This window comes from Hyla sarda, chromosome 10 (genome assembly GCF_029499605.1).
Source record: "Hyla sarda isolate aHylSar1 chromosome 10, aHylSar1.hap1, whole genome shotgun sequence".
NCBI lineage: Eukaryota > Metazoa > Chordata > Amphibia > Anura > Hylidae > Hyla > Hyla sarda.
In genome coordinates this window covers 102,410,694-102,434,783 of record NC_079198.1, presented here as the reverse complement: position 1 = coordinate 102,434,783, position 24,090 = coordinate 102,410,694, and the positions used below count along the sequence as shown (strand labels likewise).

The following is a 24,090-nucleotide window of genomic DNA, read 5'->3' as shown; positions in this document are numbered from 1 at the left end:
GGCTTTAGTTTTAATCGTTTATATTTGTTCCCCTTTGGTATATATTTGGATGTATAGTTATTTAGAGTTGATTTAAAGATGTCCCATTTACCTTCTGTATTAGTATTTGAGAACACCTCCCTCCAGTCTATGTCCTGTAGTGCAGCTCTCAGCCCAGGGAAATTTGCCTTTTTCAAGTTATATGTTTTTGCCTTCCCCGTCTGTCTTTGTTTTGTACATTTTAAGTCAAAAGTAACTATATTGTGGTCGCTATTACCAAGGTTTTCCCGCACAGTTACATTACCAGCCAGCTCTGCGTTGATAGAAATGATCAGATCCAACAAGGCATCACTTCTTGTTGGGTCCTCCACAAACTGGCACATAAAATTATCCTGCAATAAATTTAGGAATTTTCTCCCCTTTGTAGTTTTAGCCAGCCCCCGGCCCCAATCTATATCTGGATAGTTATAATCTCCCTTTATTATCACTGTACCTGCCCGGGCGGCCCTCTCTATTTGTTTATACAGCTGACCTTCTATCTCTTCAGTGATATTAGGGGGTCTGTAGATTACACCAAATATTATTTTTTCAGTATTTCCCTCCTTTTGTAATTCTACCCACAGTGATTCCACATCCTCAGAATCATCACACACTATGGCATCGTTCACACTGGCTTTCTTACCACTTCTTACATACAGACAGACTCCACCACCTTTTCTGTTCGTTCTGTCCTTGCAAAACAATGTAAACCCCTGCAGATTAACAGCCCAGTCATGCGAGGAGTCCAGCCATGTCTCAGTGACCCCAACTATATCAATATGTTCCTCAATATGTTCCTCCAGTATCAAGGCTTCAAGCTCCCCCATTTTATTTGCTAGGCTTCTGGCATTTGTGAACATACACTTTACATTTCCATTAAGTTTTACACACAGAGTCTCACTAATGGGATTTTCAGAGTTATTGGGGTTAATGTTATTATTTGAGTTATAAGGGCTAATTGTACTATTTAAGTTATTGGAGCTAATGGGATTTTTTGCGTTATTGGGTCTAACGTTGTTATTTAAGTTATTGGGGCTAATGGTATTTTTTGAGTTAATGGGCTTATTGTAGTTATTGAGGCAAATGGAATCTTTTGAATTATTGGGATTACAATTTTTCGGGCTACATTTATTTTTACGGCTGGTTTGTAACCCATGGATCTCCTTATCCACTGCTCTTAACCTTCCCCCACAGGACTCCTCTCCACCCACCATTATGTCCTGACCCCTCTCTAACCTATCCATCCCACTGTCTGCTTTCTTTGCTTTATTATCCTCCCCCCACTCACCTAGTTTAAATACTCAGCCACCCCTTCCAGGATTCTCTCCCCCAGCACAGCGGACCCCCTTCCATTCAGGTGCAAATTATCCGTAGAATAAAGTTTGTACCCCAATGAAAAGTCAGCCCAGTGCTCTAAAAACCCAAACCCTTCCCCCCCACACCAAGACTTAAGCCATGCATTTAATTCCCTAAGCTCCCGCTGTCTTTCCTGCGATGCGCATGGCACAGGAAGTATTCCAGAGAACACAACCTTAGAGGTCCTTCCCTTCAGCTTGGCACCTAGTTCCTTGTAATTATTCAAGGACCTCCACCTACCATGTATTCAGTCGTTGGTTCCCACATGGACCACGACAGCTGGGTCATCCCCAGCCCCCCCTAGTAATTTGTCCACCCTTTCCACCACATGCCGAACCCTTGCACCAGGGAGACAGCAAACCATTCGGTTGAGGTGGTCTTGGCGACAAATTATTCTATCCATCTTCCAAATTCTAGAATCCCCTACCACAACTAACTGTCTTGGCCTACCTGCGTTACCATCCCCCACACTACTAGTTGAGCTGTTCCCCCGGCTGTTAGGGAGACCAGTATCCACTAGGGTTGCCATCTCTGATACTGAGGCCCTCGCATCATCGCCCAACTTGGCAATTTTACTTGGGAGATCAGAAGCAGAAGTGACCTTCCTTTTCCTTGCCCCATTTACAGTCCCTCTAACTACATTAACCCAGCTGCCTACTTGGGCCTCCTCTCTAGTTTCTCCAACCTCCATTTCTACCCCACTAACTGCTTGCTCTGTAAGATTGTCCATCGCCCTCAATGTTGCATTTTGCTCCTCTAGATCTCTAATACGAGCTTCCAGGTGGGCAACATGCTCACATTTGTCACAGCGGTATTCACCCTGAAGCTGCTGCTCCAGAGATGTATACATGTGGCACAATGTGCACTGAAGAAAACCTCCAATCCTGCTGTCCATATCCTTGGTGACAAACAGCTGTTATTAACTATTAAGAAAAACTACTTTTATCAAGGGAGTGTAATACTTACAGTTACAGTGGGTCCTGCTTACAACTCCTGCTTTTTAAACTTCTGCTTATAAAACTTCTCAGATGTTCACACTTAAGAATACAACACTTTAGAATACAAACCCAGCTTCAGCTAGACTCAGTCAGAGTCTAACAAAACAAAAAACAAAAAAAAAGTAATGAATATGCAACAATGGAGGGGGGATTCGGGCGCCTGCCTCCCTAAACCAAAGTGAGATTGCCAGCGGGGGACCAACCTGCTGCGCGCAAAGCCGGGATGATGGCGGACACTTTAGAGGAAGTAAACTTGCCCTAAATAAAACTTTACTAAGTAAGTGAGCACGTTACAGACAACTGTTCACCTACACTATCACCCAGTGTATTGGGTTTAATGTGGGTGAACTTTCTGACCGTTTTCCTTTAACACTGAAAATCACAACAGGAGCAATACTGGATTTATAGTTTTTACCGACTTGGGTCAGATTTCCAATGCCGTATTTTATCTACCTCAGTATGAGTGAAACACCCAGATTCCTATAGTCCTACTAAACTGAATATATGGAAATCACTGTAGGAGCTATGGTGTTCTGAATCTGGTTAACTACAGCATATCCAAATGTTAGGTCCATATGTAACAAAGACAGGCGTGTAATACCGCTGGGCTACAAAGCGGCTTCAGTGATTTGTTGTTGTGTTTTTTTTTTTTATTAATCTGACATGCACATGACATTCCTTTACACTCTTAGGTTGACCTCAAAATGCCCACATTTGAGCTGTATGAACAAGGCTTTACAGTGCTTTTTGCATGGCGATAGTGTCCACTACAATTTTTTTTTTTTTGAGAAGTTATTCTTTGTATAGTGGTGTTGAAGCTTTAACAGGAACCACTGTTTAGATATATACAGTGCCTTGCAAAAGTATTCACGCCCCTTGACTTTTTCATAATTTGGTACCCTACAGTTTTAAGTTCAATGTTTCTGAATTTTATGTGATGGATCAGAACACAATAGTCTAAGTTGGTGAAGTGAAATGAGAAACATATATAAATAAAACTATTGTTTAGAAATAGAAAACAGAAAATTGCCATGAGTATATGTATTCACCCCCTTTGTTAGGATGCCCATAAAAAGCTCCAGTGCAACCAATTATCTTCATAAGTCACAAAATTAGTGAAATTATGTTCACCTGTGTGCAATCTAAGTGTCACATGATCTGTCATTACATATACACTTTTTTTGAAAGGCCCCAGAGGCTGCAACACCTAATAAAGAGGCATCAGTAACCAAACGCTGCCATGAAGACCAAGGAACTCTCCAAACAAGTAAGGAACAAGGTTGTTGAAAAGTACAAATCAGGGTTAGGTTATAAAAAAATATCCAAATCTTTGATGATCCCCGGAACACCATCAAATCTATCATAACCAAATGGAAAGAACATGGCACAACAGCAAACCTGCCAAGAGACAGCCGCCCACCAAAACTCACGAGGAGGGCATTAATCAGAGAGGCAGCACAGAGACCCAAGATAACCCTGGAGGAGCTGCAGAGTTCCACAGCAGAGACTGGAGTATCTGTACATAGGAGGACAATAAACCGTATCCTCCATAGAGTTGGGCTTTATGGCAGGGCGACCAGAAAAAAGCCATTACTTTCAGCTAAAAACAAAAAGGCATGGTTTTGAGTTGGAAGGTGCTCTGATCTGATGAGACTAAAATGTAACTTTTCGGCCATCAAAGAAAACGCGATGTCTGGCGCAAACCCAACACACATCACATCACCCAAAGAAAACCATCCCCACAGTGAAACATGGTGGTGGCAGCATCATGCTGCGGAGATGTTTTTCAGCAGCCAGGACTGGGAAACTGGTCAGAGTTGAGGGAAAGATGGATGGTGCTAAATACAGGGATATTCTTGAGCAAAACATGTACCACTCTGTGCATGATTTGAGGCTAGGATGGAGGTTCACCTTCCAGCAGGACAATGATCCCAAACACACTGCTAAAGCAACACTTGAGTGGTTTAAGGGGAAACATGTAAATGTGTTGGAATGGCCTAGTCAAAGCCCAGATCTTAATCCAATCGAGAATCTGTGGTCAGACTTAAAGCGTACCCGTCAGAACCAACAAAATATATATTTTAATATATAGCTCAGTACCTAATCCTGGCCATATGCATCTTATTTTTATGTGTCTAGCACCTTTATTTATTTTTTTATTACACTTTTAATTTAGCTCACTAGTCTGAATTCCTCTCAAAGGGAGGGGGCGTGACCTTACTGTGCAGGTATCCGCCCTCTCCCTCAGTATGCTGTCAGCTCACATCTCCCCTAGCATTAGCAAAACTACAACTCCCAGCTTGTCCTCATTGACAGTAGCGGGACACAAGCTGACAGTGGGAGGATTTTTCCTCCAGCTGTGAGCCCTGCACTCACAGCTGTCAATCAAGGAAGTGTGTCCATGACATAGGTGATAATGCATGGACACAGTAGGACTAGTATGTGTCCAAGCAGGCAGGGGGGGCAGTTGTTTGACTGGCTTTTTCAGTGTGGAATACTGAAATTTTTTTAATGAAAGCTATTGAAAAACCGATTGGTTTTGCATGCTTTACAACATATCTAAAGTTTTCGTATCTGACAGTGTCCATTTAAAGATCGCTGTTCTCAAGGGCAAACCATCCAGCTTGAAGAATCTGGAGCAGTTTTGCAAGAAGCAATGGGCATAAATCCCAGCGGATATATACTTATCCAAAGCAACTTGGAGCTGTGATTGCTCCAAAAGGTGGTTCTACAAAGTATTGACTTTAGGGGGGTTGAATAGTTATGCACATTGACTATTTCTGTTATTTTGTCCTATTTGTTGTTTGCTTCACAATAAAAATAAAAAAAAAATCTTCAAATTTGTGGGTATGTTCTGAAAATTAATTAATCCATGTTAATTCCAGGTATTGAAGCGCCAAAATAAGAAAAAAGTCAAAGGGGGCGAGTACTTTTGCAAGGCACTGTATGTCTAGAGGACCTCTAAAGAGGCTCCTAATTCAACATAGACCTAGAAGAGGATTTTTTCTGGACAACTTACATCTCAAACTATTGCAGGGGCTTGGTCTTGTTCGCAATTCCATTATTAAGAGACTGAGGGAAATGCACTACAAACTCCTCGAAAAAGCCATTTATGCATGTAACTTTACCTATGTGGAAGCGCCCACTCTTACCTTACACATTGTCCCAAATGTAAACTATCTAAAGCAGATCTTTACCACGCAGCATGGTAGTGCCCAACCATTGGAGAATATTGGCAAGAAGTCGGCAAGTTTATTGAAAAACCATGGAAATGCAAAATAGCCATGGAGCGGAGTTTGCTCCCTGCACCAGATGACTGGGATGCTGCACCGGAGATTGCGGGTGGTCCCAGTACCTGGACCCCTGCGATCAGACATCTTTTCCATAGAAACACAGAATGTGTCGGCAGATGAGAACCATTTGGCCCATCTAGTCTGCCCAATAATCTGAATCCTATCAATAGTCCCTGGCCCTATCTAATATGAAGGATAGCCATATGCCTATCCCATGCATGTTTAAACTCCATGATCCTTTTGGATACGGGATAAGATGTTTAGGGGCGGAGTCCCCCTTTAACTTACCTTCCTCCACTCAATCATAGCTCTGAGTGCCCCGTTTGTGGACTGTGACTCTGCCTTCACCTGAGCGGCAGTGCATAGCGTCTACAACCGGATGCTGCTTGCCAAACACTGGCCAAGGCAGGACACCTCAGCAGCCAGTGATTGGCAGAGCGACACTATGACGTCACCTCTACAGTTCTGGCCTGTTCCGTAAAGCAAAACTGTCAGCGGATACCGTCCGGAGACCTAATACCAGAGCTACAAGGAAGAGAAGGAAGGGGAGTTAAAGGGTTTGTTTTTTAGGCAGCCTGGGGACAATAAGGAAAAAATTATTTCCACTGGACAATACCTTTTTAAAGGAGATATCTAGTGGTGAACTTAGTTGCAGATCGCGGGGGGGTCAGACCGCTGGGGCCCCCCGCGATCTTCTGTACAGAGCCCCGACAGCCCGCGGGAAGGGGGCGTGTCGACCTCAGCACGAAGCGGCAGCCGACACGCCCCCTCAATACAACTCTATGGCAGAGCCGGAGCGCTGCCTTCGGCATTCTCCGGCTCTGCCATAGAGATGTGTTGAGGGGGCGTGTTGGCCGCCGCTTCGTGCGGTGGTTGACACTCGCTATCTGGCTGGAGAGCCTGGTCCCCGTACAGAGAGATCGCAGGGGGCCCCAGCGGTCGGAAAACTCGCAGGAAAAGTGTGAATTTTGCTTCACCAAAACCCGACAACTCTGGGCTGACGGGAAATTACTCAAAACCGAGTGAATCCTACCCCCATCATGGAACAGGGTCTGTTTCATGTTGGGGGCAGTAGTACAGGGGCTAAGGGATTGATTGTTCTGATCAGAAGTTATTAAGCAGGGGAGCGGGCGGCATGCTGCACTCCCCAGCGATATACAGTGTACTTTCACTTTCATTTTTAAATTCCCCGCCGGAAGCCATTCAGGGCTCCCGGCAGGGTTTTCAAATCGAAGCGCTGCGGTGGGAAAAGATATATAGAATCTCTGGACTATATAAGTCTATGTAAGTCTTGCTCCCCATTTATATAGGTATAGTCCCCTGCAGCACAATCATATGTCCCCCGGAGCGCATGTGTATTTATATTTTCACACGGCAGCGCTATCATAAGCCCCCGGCAGGGCTATGAATGAAAAGTATTATAACAGCAGCGCATCTGGCCGGGAAGCTGAAAGAATACTCGTTATTCATAGCGCTGCGGCGGCATCTGTATATAGATGCGCTGCGGGGGTCAGACATATATCCATATGTCTGGCCCCCACAGCGCTTCTATAATCATATGCCTCCGCAGCACTATGAATGAAAAGTATTCTATCAGCAGCGCATCGGGCCGGCCTGCTTCTAATAGAATACTCTTCATTCATAGCGCTGCCGGGGGCTTATGATATCGCTGCGGTGTGAAAATATATATACACATGCGCTGCGGGGGACAATACCTATATTAAATGCGCTGCAGGGGGGCAAGATACATAGAAGCACTGCGGGGGCCAGACACATACACCCCCCCCCCCCCCCCCCCCAGTGATTCTATGTATCTTTCCCCACCGCAGCGCTTCTATTTGAATGCCCCGTCGGGAGCCCTAAATAGCTCCTCAGTACCGGCCATTAAGGGCTCCCGGCGGGGAATTTTAAAATGAAGAGTCAACCTGTTCCATGATGGGGGTAGTAGTACAAGCACTAATGTAGTCTGATATTGCGGAGACAGACTGCTGTGTGAATGCAGCCTTTCAACATGTTACATTGTACAACTTTTTTAAATTATTTTTGACCCATATATCTTAATCTGTTCTGTGTGTTTGCTTCTCACTTTCCTATCTTGGATGTTTCTGTAATCATCTTGGAAATACTGCCTGTCAGGGCAGAATACATTTCGTGTGACAGATTTAAACCCGTGTGACACAAAAAAACAGAGATGGGCGACTGATTAGTAAATCAGGGGAAAAAGAAAAACACTCCACATTAAACACTCAGGTTTTAGTAAATCGGGGCCATTTACTTGCTGTGTTCTGTGAATTGTTACTCTGCATTTAATCACTTATTTGCATTTTTTTTCAGGATATTGACTGGGTTCAAACAGAGAAGCACGTTTTCGAGCAAGCTTCTAATAACCCCTTTCTAGTCGGCCTGCACTCTTGCTTCCAGACACCGAGCCGGTAAGAGATATTTTCTTCCTCTCTAATAGCCATGGAAGGCTACTTTTAAGTATGTGATTGCCAAAAACCTGCTATATTAAAGTGACTGGAAAAATTGGGCCATTTGGTGCAGTTTGTAATTTTTGTCTAGATAGACTTCACTTTATCTCATACATACATTTTTGTTAAAGTGGTGGCAATACGAAACAAAGCAAAGAAATGGCATTACATTTTTTTTTTTTATATATATATTTTTTTTATATATATTTTTTTTTTATTAAGGCTCATGCAAACAGTGCACAGAAACGCATAGGCAGATAGGTCACAGAGGCACACAGAGGCTTACTATGGCCAGCATATTAGTCAATGGTGCGCAAGGAGTTAAAAATCGCTTTGTGTTAAACTTTTCCAATGCACATTTGTATTGTCCTTAACTGGGACTTCATGGTCCATGCAGTACAGATGTATGTGGTGTTTTAAATATGATCATATAGTAAAAGTTAAATATAAATTTGCTGCATGGAAAAATACATTTTCATACAATACAACTGTACAACTTTAAACAATAAAATAATATATGTACTGTAATCTGCTTACTTTATTACATCAATGATTTTTGAGAAGTTTACTGGTTTCTGTAATGCTTGGTTTTATGTGATGCTGCGCTTTGCCCGTAGTCTTAGTTTGTCTTGCCTATACATTATTAAGAGTTATAAATTAATTCATGAAGGAATTAATGTGTGAATTGTAGAATTTCCAGCGTAAATTTTTCTCTTGCACTTTTAACTTTATTGTGCACACTGCTTTTTAGCTGTATTTGACTAAGGCTGCCTTCACAACACGTTTTTGCAGTACAGTTCCCGTATCAGGTTTTTGATGAAAAACGGATTCCTTAAAAACCGGACTAAACTGTATCAAAACATGTGTACACATTTTATCCGTATACGGTTTGAAAAATGTATGTCTGGTTGCATCCGTTTTTTTTTAGGAAAATAGTATAGGTTTTTAACTTTTCACTCCATTATGAATAAAGTTTCACTTGTTTGATTGAAATTCCAAGAAAAAAAGAACTGCAAAGTCAAAAACTGTGTTAGGCTACGGTTTTGGGTACTAGAAAAAAAATGGACAAAACCGCACTGGACTGAAAACGGATGCAACCGGATGCATCATTTGGCATACGGTTTTCAATGGACAGTCAATGCATACGGTTTTCAATACGGTTCCATACAGTTTTCAAATTGAAAACGTATACGGGAACTGTATTGCTAAAACGTGAATGCAGCCTAAGGCTAAGTATGAGCACATGTGCAAGAGTGCAGTAGATGAAATGAGCACAGAAAGAGCAACTGGTCAAAACTTACAATAACAAATTTCCCATGCTGTATAAAATGTTAAAGTGGTTAACTTATTAAGACGACCTGTCCATATGCCTAATGTGGGACCACTGCTGCTAGTTCTGCCCATCATATAGTTATGGTGCCGATTTAAATCAGTAGGCACTCATGTAATCTATAACCCCTGCAGAGACAACTATAGGGGAAATCAGTGAGATCAGAACCAAATATGTAGAGAACCGATCACTGGGACGGCTGCTTCTAAGGTGATGGGATAAGTGACACACTTTTGACTATGCTCACTTTCTCCTGACTTTAGACGTTAGGGGGCTATCTTATAATGAATCTCATTACTTTTTTCTCTCTGTATTTAGGTTGTTTTTGGTTATAGAGTATGTAAATGGAGGGGACCTCATGTTTCATATGCAACGACAAAGAAAACTCCCTGAGGAACACTCCAGGTATGGCAGGAGTAATGGGCAAAGGAATAAAGATGTATTTGGCAATTTCATAGGAAGTTTACCTACATAATCTACCTAATAAGTAATGTGAATACAAGGCCTGCCCACCTCACAGCCAGTCTGCTATGTGCAAACTCTGTATTTATATCTAGAAGCTGAAAAAACATCCATTTCAAAAGCAAAAAGTCTGAATCTGTGACTTTTTTTCCTGCCAATTCCAGCTGTTTTGCACTTTTTTTTTTTTTTTTTTATTGCTTTGATTTGTTTTTTTTGAAGGCCTCTAGCAAAGGCTATAGCCCACAAAATGATTTTTACAAATGAGACATTTTGTGGGACTTCAATGTTCCAAAATACAGGTCTGTATATTTGCACGCAAGTGGTCTAAAAGAACTCCTAGTATAATTTTATATCAGTCATTTTCTGTAAATGTTTTTTTTCAACATAAAATTAAGTGATCTGGGCAACAAGTGAAAAAATGGCCTTGTGGACATTTTTGAAGGCATAAAGCCAATATTTTTGGGCCATTTTAAGCCTGAAAAAAAATGTCCCAAAAGACAGAATGTATCTAAAAAAAAGGGCAACTAATAACGTTCATAGTATTTTATGACTTAGGCAACTTCTAGTTACTACCACCATTTATTTGGTGTTTTTATTTCTAGGTTTTATGCTGCTGAAATCTGTATTGCCCTAAACTTCCTGCATGAACGAGGGATCATTTACAGAGACCTAAAGCTTGACAATGTCCTTTTGGATGCAGAGGGTCACATCAAACTAACTGATTATGGCATGTGTAAGGTGAGAGGAAGGAACATGGCCTTTGGCTGTTTGGGCATAATGGTAGTTGTAGTTTAACAGCTGGAGGCACACTGGTTGGAAAACACTGACCTACTTTATAGAGCCATGTCAGATTGGAGTACTTTGGGAGTATGAAATTACAATATTAATATCATTAGTTATCATGTTTTGTTTATTAATCTAAAAGAACTGTCCCTAGCAGAAGGTAATGTGTTACAAATGAGTCTTAACCACTTAGGGACCAAGGGCGTACAGGTACGCCCTGAAGTCCTAGTACTTAAGGACCAAGGGCGTACCTGTACGCCCATTGGAGTTCCGGTCCCCGCCGCTCAACAGGCGGGGACTGGACCGGGATGCCTGCTGAAATCATTCAGCAGGCACCCCGTGCAAACCCCTGTCAGCGATCTGCGGCGATTCCGAGTCATACGGGTCTCCGGTGACCCGGAAAATAAGGGGGATTAAGACTGTCCAAGACACCCACGATCCCCCTGAAGGGATAGGAGTGAGGTGGCAGGGGTGCCACCCCTCCTATTGGTTGGTCAAAAGCAACCGACCAATAGCAGATCAGGGGGGAGTTTAAAGTTTGGTTCCCCCGCTCTGCCCACCCCCGGTAGTCTGGGTAGAATGGGGGAACCGTGATGTGACCAGCGATGAGGTGCGGCTCCCTGGTGCGGACTACGGAAGCGGGCAAGTTGTTGCGCAGCATGTACTGTTTGCCAGAGGGCATGCTGGGAGATGTAGTTATGCAACAACTGGAGGCACGCAACTACAACTCCCAGCATGGCAAGACAGACGTTTGCTGTTCGTGCATGCTGGGAGTTGTAGTTTTGCAAGATTAAGAGGGCCACAGTTTATAAACCACCGCACACTGATCTCCAAACTATGGCCCTCCAGATGTTGCAAAACTACAAATCCCAGCGTGCCCAGACAGCTGTTTGCCCTTTGGCGATCAGTACTTGCTGGGAGGCGCACTGGTTAGAAAATGCTGAGTTAGGTAACAGAACCTAACTCAAGGTTCTCCAACCAGTGTGCCTCCAGCTTTTGCAAAAGTACAGCCCCCAACATGCACGGTTTGTCAGTGCATGCTGGGAGTTGTAGTTTTGCTACAGCTGGAGGTAGTGCTGGGCGGTATACCGGTATGAATCGGATACCATTTTTTTCTCCCACGGTATGGATTTTTGCCCATACCGCTATACCGGTCGGGCCCCTCCCCCACCCTCCGAGTCAATAAAAAAAATTAAACTTACCCGTAATGGGGGTGGTCCGGGCCATCCATCCTTCCTGTAGTGTCCGGCGGCAATCCGGGTGGAGGGTGAACCGGTCCGGGCTGTCTTTCTTCTCCGGGGGTCCTCTTCTCCACTCCGGGCAGGCTCCGGCCTAGTACGCTGCATAGACGCGTCTGTCAGGTGCGTCGCTGCGCACGGATGTCACTGCGCAGCGGCGTCTATGCAGCGTTACTAGGCCGGAGCCTGCCCGGAGTGGAGAAGAGGACCCCCCGAGAAGGGCAGCCCGGACCGGTTCACCCTCCACCCGGAATGCCGCCGGACACAACAGGAAGGATGGATGGCCCGGCTCACCCTCCCCGGACGGTCCTTGCAGCAACTGGGAAGGTGAGTCAGGGTTCTGGGATGGACAGGGGTCTGGGATGGACAGGGGTCTGTATAATATACTATACCTACAGTAGGCCCTCCAGCTGTTGATGCCCTCCAGCTGTTGCAAAACTACAACTCCCAGCATGCCCGGACAGCCAACGGCTGTCCAGGCATGCTGGGAGTAGTAGTTTTGCAACAGCTGGAGGCACCCCTAGTTGGGAAACACTGACCTATACTATACACTACACACTACTATATAGTCCAACATGCTGGGAGTTGTAGTTTTGCAACAGCTGGAGGCTGTAGGGTTGTTTGTTACATCTATTTAAAAGGGTACTCCACTGCCCCAGTGTTCAGATCATTTAGTTCCAAAAGCCCATTTAGTTCCGCTACGCCACCTCAATGCAAGTCTCAATGTAAAAAAAAAAATACCGTGAAATACCGTGATACTTTAGAAAAATACTGTGATACTCATTTTTGGTCATATCGCTCAGCACTAGCTGGAGGTACATTCACACTGGCGGGTTTACAGTGAGTTTCCTGCTTCAAGGTTGAGCTGCGGAAAGTTTTCTACCGCAGTGCAAACTCCAGGCGGAAAACTCACCGTAAACCCCCGCCCATGCGAATATACCCTAAAAACACTACACTACACAAAATAAAGGGTAAAACACTACATATACACCCCCTTACACTGAAGTGGTCCCTGAAAAATTCCAATTTTGAAAATTTCATGAAAAATTTGAAAATTGCTGCTGAACTTTGTAGCCCTCTGATGTCTTCCAAAAGTAAAAACATGTCAACTTTATGATGCAAACATAAAGTAGACATATTGTATATGTGAATCAATATATAATTTATTTGGTATGTCTCTTTTCCTTACAAGCAGAAAGCTTCAAAGTTAGAAAAATTCTAAATTTTCTAATTTTTCAAGAAATGATGCAAGTATCGATGAAAACTTACCACTATGATAAAGTAGAATTTGTCAGGAAAAAACAATCTCAAACAAGTAAAAGCATCCCAGAGTTATTAACCCCTTGCAGCATATGGATGTTTTTTAACGTCCATAAGTGACTCCCGACGTATGACGCGTGCTCAGCAGGTGAGCGCGCATCATACTTGGTGGTCCCGGTTGCTATAAGCAACCAGGACCCACGGCTAATGGCGGACATCACCGATAGGGCTGACGTCCGGCATTAACTCTTTAGATGCGGCGATCAAAGTTGATCGCCACGTCTAAAGTGAAAGTAAAAGCTTCCCGGCAGCTCAGTCGGGCTGATCGGGACCATCGCAGTAAAATCGTGATGTCCCAATCAGCTAGAACGCAACAGCCTTACCTGCCTCCTGCACGTCCGATCGGCGATTGATTGCTCCAAGCCTGAAATTTAGGCATGAGCAATCAACAGCCGATAACACTAATAATAATATTGCATTGCAATGGCAGTGATCAATGCAATGAATCAATGTACTGCATGTTATAGTGCCCTATGGGAGCTATAACATTGCAAAAGAAAGTCAGGGAAAAAGTGACTAGAGATCATTTAACCCCTACCCTAAAAAAAAGTTTGAATCACCCCCCTTTCTTGTTAAAAAAAACAGTGTAAATAAAAATATAAATATAAACATATGTGGTATCGCCGCGTGCATAAATGTCCAAACTATAAAATTATATAATTAATTAAACCGCACGGTCAATGGCGTACGCACAAAAAAAATTCCAAAGTCCAAAATAGCGTATTTTTGGTAACATTTTATACTATAAAAAAATAAATAAAAAGCAATCAAAAATTCAGATCAAAACTAAAAACGGTACCAATAAAAATGTCAGATCACGGCGCAAAAAATGATCCCTCATACCGCCCCGTACATGGAAAAATAAAAAAGTTCTAGGGGTCAGAAGAGGACAATTTTAAATGTATAAATTTCCCTGCATGTAGTTATGATTTTTTCAGAAGTAATACAAAATCAAACCTATATAAGTAGCGTATCGTTTTAATTGTATGGACCTACAGAATAAAGATAAGGTGTCATATTTACCGAAAAATGTACGGCGTAGAAACGGAACCACCCAAAAGTTATAAAATTGTGTTTTTTTCTTCTATTTGGTCGCACAATTATTTTTTTTTTCTGTTTCACCGTAGATTTGTGGGTAAAATGACTGATGTCATTACAAATTAGAATTGGTGGCGCAAAAAATAAGCCATCATATGAGGGAAGAGGCTAATGCTTAAAGTCAGATGTGCAAAAAATGCTCTGGTCCTTAAGGTGAAAATGGGCTTGGTCCTAAAGGGGTTAAAGAGTCTAAAAATTTAAAAGTGTAATTGCTATTAGAATGCAAGGTGAAAAGAAACAAAAATGAAAAATTGCTGTATCCTTAAGGGGTTAAATGGGGTAACCTTTGCTGGATCTATTGCATCTAAACCATGGTTTACCTGATTGGCCACTCTGACCCATATAGGAGAGTGAAGGGGGACTTGGTGAACATAGTAATTTTACAATTTTAAATATTGGTATTCTTTATCTGGATTCGTCCTGAATCCTTTCTTTAGGTTTTGATTATAGAAGATTGTTATGTAGACACATTTTCTGAATTGTTGCTGTAAAGTTAGTATTTTAAACACACTGAAGTTATTTATTCACTTTCAGGCTTATGATGAGCTTTTTCCATTCAGGTTAATTTATGTATTACACCCTACCCCGAAAGTAAGCCCTAGCTGGATTATCGGGGTGGGCTGCAATATAAGCCCTACCCTGATAATAAGACCTAGACCAGTGGTCTTCAACCTTCAGACCTCAAGATGTTTGCAACATCTGGAGGTCCGCAGGTTGAAGACCACTGACCTAGACAATGCCCGGGCTGCAAATATTGAAAAACAAACTTTAACTTACCTTCGTCCTCCGTTCCCCCGTTGCTAAGGAACCGGCCTCACTGTCCTCCGCTGTTCTCGCTGCGGTCCTGGTGTTGGGACATCATAGAGCCTTCAGCCTATCACCGTCCGCAGCGATGTCCCGCCTCGGCCGATGATAGGCTGAGCCCACTGTGATGTAAGAAGCCGGCCGGCTCCTTACATGACAGTGGACTCAGCCTATCATCAGCCGAGGCGGGACATCGCTGCGAACGGTGATAGGCTGAAGGCTCTATGACGTCCCAACACCAGGACCGCAGCGAGAACAGCGGAGGACAGTGAGGCCGGTTCCTTAGCAACGGGGGAATGGAGGACGAAGGTAAGTTAAAGTTTGTTTTTTAATATTTGCAGCCCGGGCACAGGAATACAAAGTACAGCACAGCGGCTAATAATTATTTGGCAGGGGGGGAGAGAAGCTGCGCTCGAGGGTGACAAACTATTAGTACCCCGATGTGGGGTGCAGCGCTGGGCTGATAAACCGGAGGGGGGGGACACATTGGGGGGCAGAGCTGCGCCCATCACATGATGATAATGGGGGGGGTGTAAATACCGTTAAATACCGTGGAACCGCCATGTTGTTCAATGTACATACCGTATAAATAAATATAAATAAATAAGCCCTACCCTGAAAATAAGCCCTAGTGTGTTTTTTGTGACTAAAATTAATATAAGACCCGGTCTTATTTTTGGAGAAACACGGTATCTATAGCTGTATTTGTTTATGGGGCAGTTATATGTAGCTCCTACTATGGATGGCCATATTTTTTTCATTTCACACCCCTGCTATACTAAGAAATGATCACTCGACCAAACCTTACAGTAACATATAATGAATAGAGGACAGCTAGGGTTTTAAGGGTTTTAAGATTTAGATGGTGTTTTTTCTAATATAAATGCCAAGATTGTTATGGTTACTAGTAAGAATTGGTTATTAATTTCATTAAACAATGTAGGTTGGAATATAATGTTTAAATCATGTCACCACCCATCTGTTACAGGAGGGGCTAGGGCCAGGAGACACAACAAGCACTTTCTGTGGAACACCAAATTACATTGCTCCTGAAATTCTCAGAGGAGAAGAGTATGGTGAGTAATCGCCACAAGTGTGATCTGGAATTAATCTTCAGTAATCCTATCTGACCTTATTAATTCCTTGTGGCATGAGTAAGGAAATCAATATTAATTTGTGGAGAAATTGATCAACTAAATATTCTAGAGGTATTGTCCAATGTTTTAATCTCTATTAGTAATCCAGCTGCTCAGCTTAAAAATGCAAAGAGAAAATTACCTAATTATAATTAATCCTGAAAAATCTGTGGTTCAGTTGTAATAATGTAAAATTTTCAGCACAAATGTTACGTAAACCAAAAATACCTATATGAAACATAGTGTCTCATTGTTTATAAATGTGAGTGGAAACCTCTTTGCGTTTCAGTATAAAAGCACATGGAGGTACAGAATGGAGCCTGTAGCAGACTATGGGCATTTTATTACAGATCCTTAAAGTGTAACTGGCATTTTAATAGCTGTGTTTACAGCGGGAATTCCGACACTATGAGCAGACACACAGAGCTACCCAGCCACAACAGGGAGCTCGTTCTGCAGTCCCTCTGATGCCAGTGCATTCGCAGCATGAAATATGCTGCGGCTGCACCCCGTGTAACCCTACCCTTAATGTACATTTACAAAATAAAGGTTAATTCTTTTAATTCATCAAATAATTTAATTCTTCAGTGTATTTCATTACTCTGATTTGGCCCCCTCTATGGGAAAATCCATTTTCAAATGACCACCCCCATTCATGAAGTGCTGTTTGTAGACATTTAATAAGGGATAACATAGTTGCACCTGTAATGTGCATTTGGCTGTATTCTGGGGCTCTCTGTCTTTCTGAACAGGTTTAGCTGATTCTGGGGCTATCTTAGTTGGGAAAGATACTGAAGAATTGACATTGCTTATACTTTGCAAATATGCAATAAGTTACATTTCACAAAGGATATTAAAGATTAGAAAAAAATTGCCAATTTCTTCCAAAAAAGAACTGACCCACACCTGTCCTCAGGCTCCATTTACATTAATGAGTGGTGCTGTTTCTGAATGATAGTAGCTATGTTTTTCTAAGCTTGGATTCCTTCTTTAACCCCTTACCTCCCTGGGACATATGGGAACGACTTTGCTGCAGGGACATTCCTGCGACAAGATGTACCCATAAATCCTGCCCATCACCTGCTTTACGGGATGCAGTGCAGGAGATCATCAGCGGTGGAAGCTAGCTGTCAATCACAACTGAGATCCTGCTGCCAAGACAGAGATCGTGCCGGTCTCTGCAGGTTTAACCCCATAGATGATGTGGTCTTTACTGACCGTGGCATTTAAATGATTGACATGGGGACGGGCTCCCCCAGTCCCCCATTGGCAACCTGTAATGCAATTTATAGAAAACCTATACATAAAAGGTTCTGTACTATAAAATAATGTTATTAATTCTGCATGGTGAATGCTTATTTGGGAAAAAAAAAAAAAAAAAAAAATTTAAATTAAAACATACCGGAAAAATAGTACCAATAAAAAGGAAAGCTCATCCTGCAAAAAATAAGCCCCCACACAATTTGGTCAGGCAAAAATTAAAAAAGTTAAGGCTGTCAGAACATAGCAACACAAAAAAAGGAGGAGGGGGAAAGGTATATAAATTTAGTATCTCCATAGTCGTATCAACCAACTGAATAAAGATAATGTAATTTTACTGCATAGTTAATGACTTAAAAAAAAACAATTATAACCACAATTTTCCCAATAGTTTGGAAAGCATTGCCCGGTCATTAAGGCTGCATCATTTAAGAGTTAATGCAGCCATGTTTTGTACGCAGATATTTTACCATTAAATATGTTTACAGTGGTTGTTACAATTCTTAGCATTTCCTTTTCTGTGTCAGGTTTCAGCGTGGACTGGTGGGCTCTCGGTGTCTTGATGTTTGAAATGATGGCTGGAAGATCTCCATTCGATATCATTACTGACAATCCAGACATGAACACTGAAGATTATCTTTTCCAAGGTGTGCTTAGGCTAAAATAATCAGAATGTCTACTTAAAGCATAACGGCAATCCCGCTTCGGCGGCAGGATATCCGTTTAAATCTCCTGACACTTTGAAGTCAGAGACTACAGGGGTCAGCATACAGATTTGCCTAAAGTCTCAGACGTGTATGTGGGACTTCAGGCAAATATATATCCTGTGACCCTTAAAAAAAAAAAATAATAATAATAATAATATATATATATATATATATATATATATATATATATATATATATATATAAAATATACAAAAAAAGAGGATTGCAGCAGCACACATTGGTCAAAAAAATTGAGGCTCTTAGCGCACTTTTTGATCAAAACGTGTCCCCCATCCACCACGGGGAGGTGGCCTCATTTAGGATGGGAACCTAGCACAAATTCTGAGACTAACACTCAACTATCCACTCACCTCTGCTGGGCATATAGCCTCTGACTGGGTGACATGCTGGATCCATTTAAAACTCCACCTGTGAGAAAGGGGGAGGGGTGCACAGCTAAACAGGGTGCCATTACCCCCTGAATTGTACACACAAGAAAAAAGAAAGATAGCCGGCACAACAGCCTAATACACGGGTGCACACTGCCATGGCATCAGAGTATACAAAAAAAGAGGATTGCAGCAGCACACATTGGTAAAAAAAATTGAGGCTCTTAGCGCACTTTTTGATCAAAACGTGTCCCCCATCCACCACGGGGAGGTGGCCTCATTTAGGATGGGAACCTAGCACAAATTCTGAGCCTAACACTCAACTATCCACTCACCTCTGCTGGGCATATAGCCTCTGACTGGGTGACATGCTGGATCCATTTAAAACTCCACCTGTGAGAAAGGGGGAGGGGTGCACAGCTAAACAGGGTGCCATTACCCCCTGAATTGTACACACAAGAAAAAAGAAAGATAGCCGGCACAACAGCCTAATATATATATATATATTAGAGATGAGCGAACTTAGAATAAATTCGATTCGTCACGAACTTCTCGGCTCGGCAGTTGATGACTTATCCTGCATAAATTAGTTCAGCCTTCAGGTGCTCCGGTGGGCTGGAAAAGGTGGATACATTCCTAGGAAAGAGTCTCCTAGGACTGTATCCACCTTTTCCAGCCCATCGGAGGACCTGAAAGCTGAACTAATTTATGCAAGATAAGCATCAACTGCCGAGCCGAGAAGTTCGTGACGAATCGAATTTACTGTAAGTTCGCTCATCTCTAATATATAGATAGATAGATAGATAGATAGATAGATAGATCTATCTCTACATGTCTCTCTCTTGTTTTTGTTTGTTTGTTTAATCGGTGGTGTAAATGAATATATGAAAGATTGTAATGTTGTATTGAAATAACAAAACAAGTGTGCCCAGCTGTTTTCATAAAGATGAATGGGGAGCTCCGCCACCTCTTCTCTTCATTTATTATTTTCCTAGATGTAGCAGGAATTTTACCTGGGACAGGGTTCCATGTTGTTAATCATAGGGGCAGGTCTTAAAGGTAGGACCCACATCTATCAAACTTGTTACATATTTTGTGGATATGCCATACATTTCAGGAATACCCCTTCTAGGCAAAATGTCAGCAGTCGCCCCTTTCCAGCATCTAGAAGTTCCCCTCTCTCTGCCTGCAAAATCTATAATACTTCAGAAATCAGCTTCTCCAAAAATGTTCTCTTGGATTTAAATGTTAAATAGAAGACTGGGAGGAGGAGGAAACTGAAGCTCCAGTCACCTCATACAGACACCAAGGGAGTAAAGATGGAGGGCCATCTCCTTGGTTTAAAGCTGAGCACAATACAAGAACCCCTTCATAAGGAGGTCGCCCACTGTTTGAATGACATGTTAAAGGTTCAGAAATGGCAGTAACGCTTTAACTGTGAACTGTAGAGTGATGGAAGGAAAAAATGGTCCAAGTGAATGTGAACATTTAATATTTTTGTAATAATGTCCATGCATGCTTCAGCATTTGTTAGTATTTTACGTTTGTTCCTTTCACAATACAACTAACAATTATTAATCCATGTAACCAGTTATCCTAGAGAAGCCTATAAGGATCCCAAGGTTCCTGTCAGTAAAAGCTTCCCATGTCCTAAAAGGATTTTTAAATAAGGTAAGTGACGCAAAATCTCCCAAGACACTGGCACAACTGATCATACAGTTCAGTATAGGATTCTTACTATAATAATATAGAATATGTAAAGGTTTTAAACATGGTTTTACTTACAAAATGGTTAGCCCCTTAAAAAAATGTAAAGAAAAAGCCTTTAAAACATATGCAATTAATGTAAAAAATTTAAAAAAAAATTAAAAAACACTCTCCACAGGAGCTGGCACCAAACTTACTGTTATGTCGCTGCCATCATGGTCAGTGTAGCTTCCTAGAAAAACTCCAACAGGGTGCAGAGTAAAGCTGCAAGATCCTGCTAGTTATATGGCAGTTTTCAATATCTACATTAACTGCTATAGACAGATCTTTTTAGTCAGAGCCTCACATTAACAAGCAAGGTCACATTGACAAGGTGGTTTTACATTGTCTGCCTTCAGAGCATATGAGAAGACAAACTGGCCTATAAACACTTTTGCTGATGGGGCCAGGGATCAGCTGATGGACACAAACATTCGTTGACTGATCACATTTTAGCACTATTAAAAATCATTGTTTGTCTCACATCACCCTGTTTAATAGGGCATGTGTGGCTGAAAATGAGGGAGAACGATCCAGCAATAGTTTGTACGGCCCTGCCGGCCTGATACACAGTATATTGGGCTCAGTAAACGAGTGCTGATCTAGAAAATTGGTACTCTGATTGGGCTGTGTAATAGGGCCCTTATTTATGCTTCTTTTTGGATTCACTCTTGAATGTGGTTCAAACTAAACGTTCATATAATCTACATGTTTCCAGCTTTACAAAAAAAAAGTGGGTCTTCAACTGTAAAAGGCTCCAAGGGAAATGGGGTTCTGGAGAGCAATAAAAAAATGCCTATTTTATTTAATTTTTTTCCAGAAATTATGTTCTCTTCTCCTTTATATACTTTAGTAGCATCACCAGACATAGCCATCAACAGCGCCATTTCTGAAAAGAAAATCAGGCCTAATATCAGTCAACTCCTGAGTTATGCTAAATATAAAAGGATTCTCACTTCTTCCCAAACCATTCTGCACTGTAGTAGATACATTTTCAGCAGTGACCTACAGAAACCATGAACTGGACAGAAACCATACACTGACCTTTTCTTTAAAAATTGACCTGGTATCTTCTGCCTCTTTATGCCATATTTTCTTTTTATTGAAAGGATCCCAAAGACCGACTTGGTTGCCAGCTTCAGACAGGATTTACTGATATTAAGTCGCATACCTTTTTCCGCAGCATAGACTGGGACATGGTAAGAGAAAAAAATGTTGTTATACAATACAATAAATGTTCTTTTTTGTGACCTTAAAGTATTTTGTTACGTTTTTGTGTAAATTAGTAATTGAAAAACAGTTGTTCTTTTACATTATTTTAGATACCAGATTTAACATGCACAATTAATGCAGGTTTTTAATACTGAATTTAGGATATTTTGTTGGCTATAAAACCTGCAGCCAGGTGTTTATTGGTGGTCTTTAGCAGTGTTTTCAAACGAGTGTGCCTCCAGCTGTTGAAAAACTACAACTTCCAGCATGCATGGTTAGAATGCTGGGAGTTGTAGTCTTGCAACAGCTAGAGGTACACCGGTTAAGTAAAGGTGTTGTTCATATTTTCCTAAAGGTCAGTGTTTAGTTTTTTTTTTATTAAATGGTGTTTTATTATTTGGTCATTGTTAGTTTTTTGTACACTATAGTGGTGTTTTTCTCCAGTCTTCATTTAAAAAAAAAAATACGGTACATCTTTTTTTTAACCCCTTAACGACGCAGGATGTAAATCTACGTCCTGGTGAGCTGGTACTTAACGCACCGAGACGTACATTTACGTCCTATGCATAACCGCGAGCATCGGAGCGATGCTCGCATCATGCGCGGCAGGTCGTGGCTACTGATAGCAGCCAGGGACCCGCCCGTAATGGCGGATATCCGCGACCACGCGGATGTCCGCCATTAACCCCTCAGATGCTGTGATCAATACAGATCACGGCATCTGCAGCATTGCGGTACTTTGAATGGAAGATCGGATCGCCCGCAGCGCTGCCGCGGCGATCAGAGATCATCCAGCATGGCAGCAGGAGGACCCCTCACCTCCCTCCATGGGTCTTCTACTCTGGTCTGCGATCGAGCAGACCAGAGCAGAAGATGACCGATAATACTGATCAGTGCTATGTCCGATGCATCGCACTGAACAGTATTGGCAATCGAATTAGCAATAGTCCCTATAGGGACTATTAAAGTGTGTGTAAAAAAAAAAAATAACATTTTGAAAACCCCCTCCCCCAACAAAAACATAAATTGTCCCATTTTCCCTATTTCACCCCCAAAAAGTGTAAAAAAAAAAAAAAATATATATATATATATATTTTATATACATATTTGATATCGCTGCGTGCGTAAATATCCCAACTATTAAAATAAAATGTTAATGATACCGTACAGTGAACGGCGTGAATGTAAAAAAAAAGTACAGATCACGGCGCAAAAAATGAGCCCTCATACCGCCGCTTATACGGAAAAATGAAAAAGTTATAGATCTTCAAAATAGGGGGATTTTAAACGTACTAATTTGGTTAAACAGTTTGCGATTTTTTTTTTTAAGCACAACAGTAATAGAAAAGTATATTATCATGGGAATCATTTTAATCGTATTCACCCAAAGAATAAAGAACACATGTCATTTTTATCGTAAATTGTATGGCGTGAAAACGAAACCTTCCAAAATTAGCAAAATTGCGGTTTTCTTTTTAATTTCCCCACAATAAATAGTAATTTTTTGGGTTGCACCATACATTTTATGGTAAAGTGAGTGATGGCATTACAACGGACAACTGCTCACGCAGAAAACAAGCCCTCATACTAATCTGTGGATGAAAATATAAGAGTTATGATTTTTTGAAGGTGAGGAGGAAAAATAGAAAACGTAAAAATAAAATTGTCTGAGTCCTTCAGGCCCAAATGGGCTGAGTCCTTAATGGGTTAAAAAGCTACATACAAATGCATGCAAAAAAACATGTTGCTAAACTAAAACCTGTATAGAAAATGTCCTTTTAAATTAAAAAACAAACAAAAAAAGTTGGACCAATTTTCTTTAATAAAATCTCCTAGCTATGATGCCTTTTTCTAGACACTTTAAAAACTGCCAATTTAGAAGAATAAAGTGGAAAAAACAACTCTGTGCAAACAGATACATTTCAGTTTTGCACACTTTTTAGGCACTATACCGGTGGCAAAAATAGTTTGTAGGTTAACACACGGAATCCTATGTATTCCTGCATTAGAGTGAATTCAGGAGAGGCAGATCTTTCACACTAATTTCTGCAACAAACCTGCCGCATGTGAACTCACTTTTACATAGTATTATTATGGCACTTTATTGGCTTCTAGAGTTGAGGCTTCCAGGGATGAACATCGTTATACAGTAGAATCTCCCAATAGCAGACATTCACGGGAAATAAGTGTCCACTATTGAGAGATGTCCCTTACTGGGAAAAAGGCTCATAATTCTTCCTAAATGATGGAATACTGTTCTGTACTCACTCCAAAATGTAATTTCCTATGAAACACAATAAAAAGTGATATTACAGTAGAATCTCCCAGTGCAGTTAAATCTCCCCTTATCCCTTCTCTGTATCATTTCATCCACCCTTTTATACCCTGTGCCACCTTATGCCTCTTGTGCCAAATTATCCCCCCACCCCCTGTGCCACATCATTTTTCCTTGATCCCCCCCCCTCCCCG

General features: G+C 41.6%; 1 protein-coding gene across 4 annotated transcripts in view; it reads left to right on the top strand.

Moving 5' to 3' along the window:
- PRKCZ (protein kinase C zeta) overlaps positions 1-24,090 on the top strand; it is a 283,121-nt gene that overhangs the window by 224,941 nt on the left and 34,090 nt on the right. For all 4 annotated transcript variants that reach the window (XM_056543983.1, XM_056543985.1, XM_056543984.1 and 1 more), the window contains 7 exons: positions 8,000-8,097; positions 9,785-9,871; positions 10,531-10,666; positions 16,160-16,247; positions 18,095-18,214; positions 20,255-20,334; positions 21,519-21,608. In XM_056543983.1, the coding sequence (XP_056399958.1) occupies positions 8,000-8,097; positions 9,785-9,871; positions 10,531-10,666; positions 16,160-16,247; positions 18,095-18,214; positions 20,255-20,334; positions 21,519-21,608 (699 nt within the window). The remainder of the gene's footprint in view (positions 1-7,999; positions 8,098-9,784; positions 9,872-10,530; positions 10,667-16,159; positions 16,248-18,094; positions 18,215-20,254; positions 20,335-21,518; positions 21,609-24,090) is intronic.